A 12,853-nucleotide genomic window follows, 5' to 3' on the forward strand; every position below is an offset into this window, starting at 1 on the left:
CCACACACATATTGCATTGGTCACTTTTCTCCCTCTCACTGCTGCCACCCAAAGCCAAACCTCACCTCCTTCACTGTCTTCACTTCTATATATCACTGCAGTGGATTCTATTTTGCCTACTTCCTCCAGGGTGTACACACTGACGCTTTTCCCTCCCACCTGCCTCCCGGCCTGCCAAACACACACGCCCATTCATACAGTTTCAGGTGAGTTCTACAAGAATTGTTTTTTTAAACCACCATTTTCATAACATCGCTTCCTTGCTGAAAAACCTGCACTGATTCTCAAAATGCCTCAGCCAGGCTTTCAGAGTTCTGTAAGGTGTGGTCACTACTTTCCCAACCTTATTTTTCATTATTATAACACAAATGCTCCTCAGCGAGGTCCCAAACATTTCTGCTTGTTCACCAATGTCTGGTGCCACCATCAACCCCACACCCAGCCATGCTCTAGCTTTTCCTTTTCACAATCAAAAATCTTAGCCATTTTGGTCATCTGTTATTGTGATAGTATCATGATAAATGCACTGCTATTCTAGGTATACTGGGCCACTCTACCCATAATTTTCTAAACACAGCATGCTCTTCTGCACCTCTGTATTTATATAATGACCTTGCAGTTGCCTGCAACATTCTTCCTTCTCTTTTCCTCCTTGTAAAACTCTACTTGTCCTTAAGGTATAAATCATGTGCTACTTCTCAAATTGCTACCCCCTGCCTCCCAAACATGACACTCGGCAGGTAGAATTTACGGACCTTTCTCTGTGCTATCATTCCACTAGTTTATACCACTGTTACATATTTGCCACATATACTTACAGGGCTCCCTCCCCTGCTAGGTTGAGGGTAACACAGCTAGAGGTAGGAAACACACCTTATATGTTCCTGGATGTCTCTCACTGCTTCTAATACTGAATATGGCCTGTGGCAGAGGCACTTGCTAAACATTTGTTTAATTAAAATTAGTTATTTAATTGTGACTGTAATTTTCTTGCAAGGAGGGACTATGTAATGGTCCCCATTTAGAATCCTGCCAGGTTTATAAAATAAATGATCAAATTTATTTTTAAATTACAAAATATGTGTTACATTATTAATTATTTCATATACAGTGTACATTTTCTGAAACCAGAAACTGTGTCTTATACTTTTTTCAAATAGTAAATATATATGATGAATGGATGGATGGAGGATGGATAGATGGATGGATGGATGGATAGACAGACAGACGGATGGATGAATGGATGGATGGGGAGAAAAGGAGGGAGTTAGGAAGGCAGATCTTTTTTTCCTTTCCATCCTTTTTTCAACATGTATTTAAAATGGCTTATAAAGACTATAAATATGAGGAGATAGCAAGTTTGTTTCTTTTAATTTACAAACCACATTGTTGACAAACAACTGTTTTTTACTTCTTTAAGCATTCATGAATAAGCACTGTCATGCCGAAGCAGCAGCTACCAGTACAGCTAGAATGTGCTTCATAAGATCCACATCTGAGCTGAGGGTCCAAGGCATTCTCCACGCATCATTCTTCCACTTGCTGACACTATCGATAAGCTTCTAACAGGAAGGCCAGTTAGGGGAAGGTGATTGATGAATAAACATCAGCAACTGTCACAATAAAAATGGACAAGGCTCTTCCCAAAGCTGGAAAACCAGTACAATAAAAGGTGGCATGGTTGTGAAAGTGCTATTTCTATTTCCATGAATCCAATATTCATATAACAATTTAAGGATTTGATGTTGGCATTACTTCACGCAAGGTGCCATACAGACAGAGGGCAACAAACTTCCTTGCCAAACGCCTTCATTTAGATCCCCAGCTGAGAGCCAATTTCTTTCATAACTTGGAAGAACGAGGTAGACAAAAGTAAGTTCCTTTTTCCTCATCAGAGCTAAACAACGGCAGCGGCACAAGTACCGGCAGTTGATTAAAGGCATTGTCCTGACCACCGTTACCACCACGGCTGAGCTAGGGCTGCCTCGTGGAACCAGGTCAGAGGACATTGATTTCTCTATTCAACTCAGAGGCACCACTTTGTAAATGACACAATCATTTTTGGGTACAAGAGGTGCTTTAAATGTGGTAACATTATATCATTTCAGCTATAATGATCATAATTACTTATTTCTTTTAATCACAACCCACTTAACCACTTTAGTACAGAGGACTAGTTCAAGGAGTTTAATTTTCATTCAACATCTAATCTTTGTGTTTACTGAAACCCTTCACGGGCTTTGTTTACTGTCTGCTTGCTGGCCTGGACGTTTGATCTTGCAAGACTAGATCAGACAGGGTCAGATAAAATCCTGATTACTAGAATAAACCAGACTTGGAGAAGTAACACTGATTTTTATAATCTTCATTTCTCCCAGCTTTTTAATATTTTGCAAAATAAGCTCAAATAAACAAATAAAATTAAGACAACTAGCAATCAGGGGGTTCTTGAGCAATGATTGAGAAAAGGAAAGTGATGGGGATAATTTTGCTTTCTGGCCCAAATATGGGGTTTGGTTAAGTCCATTTCATTCTAGTGGTATTATTTTATGACACAGATAATTTTATGATATCCACTACTATTTATGTGAACTTTCAATGACCCCTTAATTATTGTGACATATTAAATACTTGAAATTAACCTAACCAGACAACAGGTCATTTTGCTTTTGGTGCCACATGAAAAACACTTTAGATAAAAAATTATTTTCTTTTAACATCAATTTTAATTAGAAAACACTTAAAATATATGAGCCCTTCTTTGTTAAGGCATTATTTTATTCTTATATGATCCCTTGCAAAAGTAGATTGCCATAAGAATATAATTTTCAATGGTATGGCATACATAGTTGCCACTGAGTTTCATAAAAATGATGGGGCAAGTTTGTATCTGGAGTTAATACAAAAGAATTAGTTTTACAAATAAGTGTTTTATTAAAATGTACAGAACTTATGAAAGAAAAACTGATGTGATAAATCCCACATAATCCCAAGAGTTCTGGAAAATGATTTTGTAATAATGTGAATGTTTTTAAATCCTGTGGATTATCTCTGTGTCCAACACTAAAACTCCTACATATTAAGCAACTGTTAATACTGGTCATATCTTTTTCTTTTACACAAAATGTACACTGTTTTATATATATATATGTACATATATATCTGTATATATATACAGATATATATGTGTGTGTGTGTATACACACACACACACACACACACACACACACACACTTTGGGGCTTATGAGTTCTACATTGTAAAATCTAGGCCACAAACAATTATAGTACGAGATGAAGAGCAATCAAAAACGCTAGCTAAACCAACCCATCTATCTAAACCAAAAAACACTATCGAAACCATCCATCCACTTCATTTTCTTCAATATCAAAAACTTCTGTGAAGCAGGTTCATGGTTCTGGACCTTAAAACCAGAGAATACAAACTCTGTCTCCCCATCTACCCTGAATTAACACTAATGTTAACTCAAATATGTCTCTGTCACCGTAATTCTCTTTGAAATTAAAGAAAAAGGGTAAACAGAATGTGTTCTGCTGTGATCACTGGGGAAAATAAAGTTAACATGCTAAGCCAAACCAACTTAAGACTTTTTAAAGAATAAGTGTAAATAGTTTAGCTATAATAACAACAAATACAAAAAATGCACATTAAAATGTTTACTTCAAAATTTAGACAATTCCATTTGTATATAGTTTTTACATCTGTTTTTAATGATATCAAATTATTGATTGTTCATTTTTCTCATATTTATTTAAGCATTAACTATAGAATTTGCAATGTGATCTTTTTTTTTTTAATCCTTCCAGTAGACTTTTATTTTTGCCAGGTTTTAGTCATATTTACTTTGATCTTTCAGAGTATATAATTATTTTACTGTTTATTTATTTCTATGAGAAGAGAAAAAAAATTTGACCTAGGAGATCTATATGTGGCAATTTGTAACAGAATCACATAGCTTATGTTTAGGAAATCATGGTTTTGATTAAGAAGCAACCATTTAGTTCCCACTGTTTTATTAAAACAGACATTAGCAGATAATAGGAAACATATTTAACAATGTAGCCTGAACTTAGTCTGGGACATCAGTAAGTTCGCTCAAGATTTTCTTCTCTACTGAATATCACCCATGGTACATGTAAATAGGTAACTTGGGGCTGAAAACAAGGTGGGAGGGGATGGGGGGAAGGAAAACCAGAAGGACCGTGGAACTCTAACTCTGGGCTCTCAGGAAGGGCCTTAAGGTAGAATTCTGGGTTTGCTACGACTAATGTCCACCTTTTTTTCATTTTGAAAATAGATGGACAGAAACAGAAATTTTACAAACAAAATCATAACTTTCTCATGAGAAATGGATTCTACTAGGAACTCCACATCTATTCATAGCATGAAGCTTCCATCAAATGAAACAGGCCTGGATAGGTCCAACACTTCCTTTTCTCTGAGGGTTGAAAGTTAATAAAACGCTCTTCTTTGGGTGTTTATTTTCTGTGCACCATTATACCTGTCGTGAATTCTTTGTTTTTCCTCCCACTCCCTTGGCTGATGAATCAACACCACTTGAACTGTTTTACAGCAGCTTGTGTTTACTTCACACATACCTTAACCTTCCCTTTTCTCCTCCTACTGACACACACACACGCACACACACACTTTTCAACAGCAGTGACGAGCTCCATCTCTTTGAATAGCATGTGTACACAGTGTCTGGCAGCCTCTTCAGGTGTGGGTCCCTGACCTCCTGACTGAAATCAAGGTCTCAGTCTGCTTTTACAGCACTTAAAGATTTAACTGTGCATTTACTATCTTGAAAAAAAAAAATGGAACTTGAAGAACTGATTTTCTAAGAAAAGAGAAAAGTAGAAGACATAAGTGTTAATGTGTGTGAACATACAAACACACACACACACACACACACACACACACACATACACACACACAGAGTTTGTAGTGGCAATTCTGAAAACACTATAGTGAAGGGTTCCCAGTCTTTCTGAATCTGGAATTATCCTCTAGCCTATTAAAAGAGGACGCTCTCTTCCTTTTTCTTATAGGAAGTAAATGGGATTTAACAAATGACCTTGAAGCTGAGTGATTCTTTTGATTTTTAACCAAAGAGGATATGCTCAAGCACGTTAACAATCTTATTTTAAAAGAAAACCCTGGAGACAACACTTACAGAAAAGAAACCCTTCTGAACCACACAATTACGTCCTATAATGAGAAGGAGTTATTCATCTTATCCTGTACAAGAGTTAATATTAATAATATTCTAAAGCAAGTGCCCAAACCAGAATTTAGAAGTGTCCTAAGAATTTTAGAATATGTTGAAAAGAAATGGATCTTAATTCAATTTTCAGCGAATTTAATTTCTCCTGGGTAGTTCAGCATCTTGACTTTCCTTATAAATTGTGTATTTAGCATAAAATGCTCTCATTCCTTTGTAATCAGAAATGTGCCGCCAATCCATGTAAAGCTTATTTCCTCACAAAGTAACCTTATAAACAAGCTCCTAAATACTCAACCAACAAGCATTACTTTGAGACACTCTCTCCCAAAGGAAACCTGCAGGTAGCAAAACAAATAAATTCATTCTTTACTTCTACCTACCCACCATAAATGTCATTTGGACCTCAGATGGGGTCAGTGAATTGTCAGCAAGGCTATGAGAACCTATAACAAACTGCGATGGATGATGTCATAATCATGTAAAATATGGACTGGAAGACCCTCAAACATCAACCTATTATGTTGCCAGAAATTCCCCAAATCCCTTCAGAAGCTGGTAGCATTTGAATTAAACAGCATTTGAACTGGGATGAGAATACCAGAAGGTTTCTGACATATTTGCAAAGGCAAAATAATCACTGATATATTTAAAGGGCTAGATGGTCTAAATAGCACGACATTTATTATATAAGAGAATTGTATATTCAGGACCAGACATAATTTCATATAAAATACATTACGACTAGTACAACTACTAACTATTAATTATTGTTATAGGATGATAGCTATTATTTATTAAATGATTGCTTTGTGCCAGTATTTACTTATTTAATCTTCACAGCTAGCCAGTGACTGACATACTTCTATTATTTCAATTTTCAGATGAGGAGATTGAGTCTTGGTGAAGTTAAACACTTTGTGCAGGCTCACACAGCTAGCAAACGGAAGACAAAGATTTGAACACAAGTCTGCTTGACGGCAGAGTCCTTTTGCTTTAACTCCTGCTACAGTATTGTCTCCAAATAAATACATCAAAACTCCATTTCTGACCAAAGGTTTCCTGATACAACAGTCCTTCCACTTTGTTAGTTGGTACTTAAACTGTAAGTGCTGACTTAACCTAGAATGACTGCCTTTAAATTTCCATTAAAATATTAGTGGCAATGATTTATTGATTGAGCTTTCTAAATAAATACACACCTATCGGAAATAAACCATTTTAAAATATTTTTAAAGATCTCAGCCTTCACAAGCATCACTTGTAAAAACTACAAACTTATATATTATCTTAGAATTTTACTTTTATTTCTAACAACATCGTAGTTTTAAGGGAGCCAATTTGATCTTTTAATGAAAATGTTAAGAATCTTATCTTTATAAAAAATTATATATATTTTTATTTAAAAAATTATTATCTAAAATTGGCATAAGTTCCAAATAAGCAACAACTCATTGGTCTAAGAAAATAGGCTTTAAAAATAAAAAGTTTACCTTTAATCTTCTTGTACTTTTTATACCATCTCCCAAACTCCTGGCACTTGGTTGCTGACACGTTGGCATAGTATGTGCTATTTACAATGGATGAAATCATACTCTGTAAAGAAAAAAAAAAAGTTATTTTCCATAAATATCAGCACTCCCTTTTAGGGATAAGAAAGGATACATTATAGCCCATACCAATCTCCTTTGTCTTTTAAATTTGGAGTCACCCCCCTGCAAACTAAACTATTAAACATCAAACATGATTATCTAAATTCACTATCCCTTTAACTTGTATGATGGCAGTGCTTTCTCAAAAAAGAAAAGAAAAAGAACACAACCTGGAGACAATGTCAAAAATGGAGGGGGCAGGACATACAGATTAGATGCAAAGCGAAAGAACAGTTGTGATTTAGGAACCAGAGCAAAAGGTGAGATCAGATGATCCAGCATCCGTCATCCAAATAATGCCTTTCAGATGTTTCTGTTCTGTTTCCAACTGCAACAAGCTTAGGGAGCCAAGAATCAGAGAACATCCGTGCTACACACTGCAGAACAACATTTAGGGAAATAAGTTAAATTAATATAATTTATAGAAACGTGTGATTAGCACTTGTGTGAAAATTCACCAACGGAAAAAATTAACAAGCGCTATTTTAGAGCAGGGGAAACTAAACATAACACTTAGACTGTGTTTCAATAAAAAAATAAAATCAAAGCTAAAACTTTCTGAGTGCTTAAGTACTTGATTCCTTCTTGCTCTTCACCCTCCTCTCCTTCATCAACTCAAGCCCTTAGCTAATTGGTTTGTAAATCTCATAAAAAGGAAAGAGAAGGGGAGCATAACTTGATTTACCAATGAAAAATTAAAATTATCATCACACACCTTGAATTAAATTTTCTACAGAGATATGTTTTCAGTCAATATGGCATGTTTGGACCAACATCGGTGGCAGATGTTAACTTATACCTGAATGACAGATACTACATGTGTATGTTTTATACATAGATTGTATTTCTGCAAATTCTGTCCAAAAACAAATGGTCATAAACAATTCAAGAGATCCAAATGACCTACATAAGGGTTTGAAATCTCCCTGCCTTGAAATCTCATCTTTCTTAAAAAAGGTACCCCAAATATGGAGCAGTTCAGTGAAATCTTAGAACTTTTAGTGGCATTTCTACAAAGTAGCTGAGATTAAAAGGATAACAATAAATCACGGTAATGGCAAGTTATTTACCAGGAGGTTCACACTCCAGCAGATAGCCCTGTATAGACTCTCATTTGAAACAATTCCCTCTGTGAGCTCACAGTCTCCCTCTTTCTTAATCAATACACAGTACTAGTGGGAGAGGAGGGTCCTAGTGCAATTCACAGAAACCTCTTTGCCCCCCCCTTCTACATAGCAGATCGCTCTTCTCCCCCCAGTTACTCATCTCTAAATGACAATTATGTTCTCTAAGGGGAGATAATAAGGAGATCTTATTTTAATCTGAGGATCTGAACCCAGCCCTAGGAACGCAAAGAGCCAGTAGCACCCGAGTGTATCATAGGACTTGCAGAGCTTTGCCTGCTGCTTTAGAAGATCAGTGGAACTCTAATCTTCCCGAGGCACGGTTCTTTGTATATTATTAATACGTAAAGGAATAAGGAAGTTTGGCTTGCTGAGCCACTTCCGTCTCTGGGCTGAGCTTTTCTCTCTGTCCTAGTCTGTGAGACCCTGGAGGGCAGTGACTATGTCTGTTTAATATGTCTAACACAGCTCTGATGTGAGATATCTGAGTCACTGAAATATGACAGATGAAAAGGGACAGAGATGAAATTTTAAAATGCCAAACTGAAATGTCATAACAATGAAAAATTTACCATGAAAGCAGCCTAGTAATAGATGTACCAGCCACACTGGTGTACGTGAATAATTGCAAATGTACTTGTCATCTCCCTTTGTTGTTTGTAGGAATGTTATCCTCTGGAAAGGCATAGGATTTATAGCCATGGCAGGAGTCAGAGCTAAACCTTCTATTGCAAAGTGGTCTACAAAGCAGACTAAAATGGAAAGCGTTTCAAGCACTGCCTGGAGCTGTCCTTCAACCCTTCTTGGCCCATAAGACCAGGCCACAAACCCATATCACTCTGGCCCCAGATAATCTGCATTTCCCTCACTCCCTGGGCTCCTGACTGCCTTTGCTCCAAATGCATTTTCATTACCACTGCACAAGACCACTGTCAATCGATGTGGCAAGGAAATGAATATCAGGGCTACTACCAGCTCCATCACCAGGTCCTATACTAGAGCCACATTTATACTCCTTTAGAAAGGAGTTGGCTTCCCAGAGACTCAATCAGATTTGTTCTCTTCCCCAGATTACGATAAAAGAGTCTCTGTCTTGACTGATCACAGAACAAAAAATAAATAGGTTTAAGGTAGGAACTGAGCAAAGGAACTGTGTAGCAAGTAAAGACAGTTTTCTAGATAATGAGACTCTTTAGTCACCAGAAAGATCTCTTCAAATTTGTGGTACATTTTATTGATTTTAAGTCCCTGCAGGTCTTTATATATATAGTTGACACTCAAAATAGCTTTACTGATGTGAATTGTTATAATTCAACCTGAGAGAGCTTTAAAAAAAGAAGACGTACATCTTGGGGACATTTTAAATGAAAGGTTATGTTATGTCTTACTATTGCAGTTTCAAATATGAATATTCTCTTATCCTTAATGGTACTGTTACATTCTCATAGCCTGAGTTGGAATCACTAGGTCTCACTAGAATATTCTGGACACATACTCCAAGGTCTCTTAACATTAATATCAATTGATGTTTTTAAAATCAAAACTTAACTGATTATAAACAAAATGGAAAGGGGGTAACATAGACCTAGTACAAGCTAACCTTGCCTCTATAAGGAATAATGTCCTCCAAGGTACTGGGCACAGAAAATCTGTATTTACATTAATCCGTTCTATAACCACATTTTTAAAATACTTTAATGTCATTGAAATTTGGATGAATCTTACAATCAAGAGCATCTTAGACCTGATAAGATACAATTGCTGCAAAGTGGCATGAGCAATGATTAAAATCTCTCTCATCTACTACTCTGCCAAAAAGATCTAATTTCCATGTACTGCTTTTTAAAACATGTATATGATTTTGTAGTTTATGTTGCTCTTTTATGTTTTTCAATCATTCTAAACCAACCATACAACTGGACTTTCAGGATCCCCACACCCTGTTGATAAATGAACATGATCTGAATCCATGTTTTTAATCCAGAATGTAACTAACTCCTGAGTATCCATGTTAACATAAAGCAATTCTGATACAAACAACCCAAGAGATCTCTGCGTTGTTATTTTTAACACTTACATAAAGGGACTATGTTTTACTAAGGGTAAGACAGAGGGTGCCTAAAAATTGTACATACATTTTAAGAAAGGAAAAAACTGTATTAAAATTATGCTGGTGGTAACCCCTTTGAGTACCTCTTATCATTGCAGAAGTCAAACGTGACGTGTATTCATCTTTTGTTTTCGGTATATATTATTACAATTTTAATACAGTTTTATTTCCTTGCTTAAAAGGTGTATACATTTTTTTGGCACCCTCTGTATTAAAGTCACTTTGCATTTGCTAAGCACACTCCCCTCTGTGTGGTGATGGGCTGTGAGGAAGAACGGGCGGGCACACATACGATGGGCAAGCGAGTCAGCCCCTTCAGACCCTTAGTCACAGCCATACGCACCATGTGGACAGTAACGTAGACAAAGCTAGTCTATGAAAAAATTGTATGTATTAAAGTAAACAGGAAGGTTCAAAATGTCTTCCCAACTACAGAAACGTTATGGAAATTTCAGACTTCTTTGTAATTAATCATGAAATTTTAAGCATGAAGATTATAGATGGAGGAATGAAATCTAGGTTTCCTCATTTGCAGTCATGCTGACACATCATTTGCCACTTACATTTGAAAGGTTTCTTTTTTAAAAAAAAATAAAAAAAGGTATTTAAACAATCAAAATATACCAGAATTAGTTACTCCCAAGTTTACTAGCTGATTTGAATTTGCTCTAAGCTGAACTGCAAGAGATTATTATAATATTATTAGTAGTACTTAGTTCAGCTAAACAGATTGCCTTATTTAAAAACACATTTTCTTTTAAATTCCTAAGACAAATTTTAAACTCGTTTGTTGCTTTTGATTAGCTCAGAGAATACATGTCACCTGTAATTATAAGTAGGGTTTCCATTTTTCAAATTGAGGGCCCAGAAGCCCCCAGTGAAGAAGCAGCTTGTCCAAAGTCAAACAGCAATACCACATACAGATCCTACTACCAGGCCACACTAGTCCATGGGTCTCCAAAAGGAACACCGATTAATGAAAGGAAGGAAATATTCACCGCCACCTCCATCAGCTAGCACAAGCTCAATAGCGGATACTGCAGCCAGTTCTTTATACAAAGAAACAAGGTGACAAAAAAATATCAGGTCCCTCATGTGAGTTAATTAAGAAGGACAGAACCAGAGAAAACTAGGGAATCTAAGAGTTAATTTAAAACTTAATAGAAAAAGCAAAACAATAAACATAGGTGAAGATGATTTGTACATTTAGAAAGACAGAGATCTGAGTATCCCCTCTTCCTTCCCAAAAAGGAAAGATAAAATAATTAGATATCCTTTGCCATATTCCCCTTGGCTTAGTGAGATTTATTTGTTTGAACAGCAACATTATACTAAGAGTCACTAAGATGTGCATACATAATACGCTCGCTATAAAAGAGAATATTATAAAACCAAAGCGAAGGCTTACGTGACTGTCAGTGAGAACGCCCTGCCTGAGCAAGAAGGCTGTCAGAAGTGTGGGGGGCGGGGGGGGGGGGGCAGGACTGGCATCCCAGGGCCTCCCTTTGCATGTCAACATAGAGGATAGAGCATGATGCAGGCAATGAGTAATATACGCATTCTTTGTTCATTTTCAGCCTTTTCAATGTGCTTTGTGATATGCTAAATAACATATTGAACATGAGACTATAATGATACTTCAATTAAGCATGGTAAAGGGAAAAAACTGATTTGGAAGAACTACTTTGTCGAGAAAAATTCATTTAATGTCATTTGGCAGCCTTCCACTATCCCATTCTATCCCTATTTCTGAGCTATACTATCAGTACCAATAGTTGAAAGAAACACTTCTTCTGGGCTTCGGAGTATGAAAAGACAACATCTGAGAGCTTCTCTCCAAAGTAGCTGTTGCTGAATGGCTTGCTTATTTGATGGTGGCACCCTCACCAGGGGGCTATAAGGTTTCGGAGAAATTATTTGTGGGAAAGTGCTAGCACAAGAGGTGGGGTCAATGAATGTCAACTCTCTCCCCTCCACGCAATCATTTCATATGGTCACCACAATCACCCAGTTAGGAATTCTTTTAAAGCTGTCACTTGTGAGCCTCCTTCAACGTGAGTTCATAAGGTTGGGCCTCGAACTAAAACAGGCTTGCATGAAAATAACTTAAAGGGACAGTTGGCAACTGGTAATATGAGACAGGATGCATCCTCACTATATGCATGAATTTAAGAGTAAACGAAACAGACAGTTGGCAACTGGTTAACACAATACTGGGCCAGCAGTTGATCAGCCACTTGTCTGTAGATGAGCACACGATCATTTGCTTTTCTACTGACCCAACTGGCTGCTTGATTTCACTGTCCAATGATTTTGGCACATTGTACGTTGTACATAATGATACCCAAATGGACAAGGCTTGCTTAGGGTGACAGAAAAAAATTATCCTACAGTCCATTACTAAAAAAGACTATAAATTCTATCTCACCATCATGCTAGAACTCTAGTAACATTTTCACAGTTCAATAACGTCAGTCAGTCATTTTGTTCCTCAAATATTCGGCAAAAAAACCTCAACTTAGGGGCATGGAATTTTAAAAACATATCTACATGCTCAGTGAAAGAAGCCAACACAAAAGTACAAATATTCTATGATTCTACTTTAGAGCAAATTCATAGAGACAGAAAATAGAATAGACAATGGGCTGGAGTGGACAGGGGAACGGGAATTATTGCTTAATGGTTATAGACTTTCTATTTGAGGTGATGATGAAAAGTTTTGA

General features: G+C 36.6%; 1 protein-coding gene across 2 annotated transcripts in view; it reads right to left on the bottom strand.

The window, feature by feature from the left end:
• Positions 1–12,853, bottom strand: part of SATB2 (SATB homeobox 2) — a 179,315-nt gene that overhangs the window by 84,568 nt on the left and 81,894 nt on the right. For both annotated transcript variants that reach the window (XM_074339724.2, XM_019746481.3), the window contains one exon: positions 6,738–6,840. In XM_074339724.2, coding sequence (XP_074195825.1) covers positions 6,738–6,840 — 103 coding nt within the window. The remainder of the gene's footprint in view (positions 1–6,737; positions 6,841–12,853) is intronic.

Source organism: Rhinolophus sinicus, chromosome 17, assembly GCF_057876585.1.
Source record: "Rhinolophus sinicus isolate RSI-liver-muscle chromosome 17, RSI-T2T, whole genome shotgun sequence".
Classification (NCBI taxonomy): Eukaryota; Metazoa; Chordata; class Mammalia; order Chiroptera; family Rhinolophidae; genus Rhinolophus; species Rhinolophus sinicus.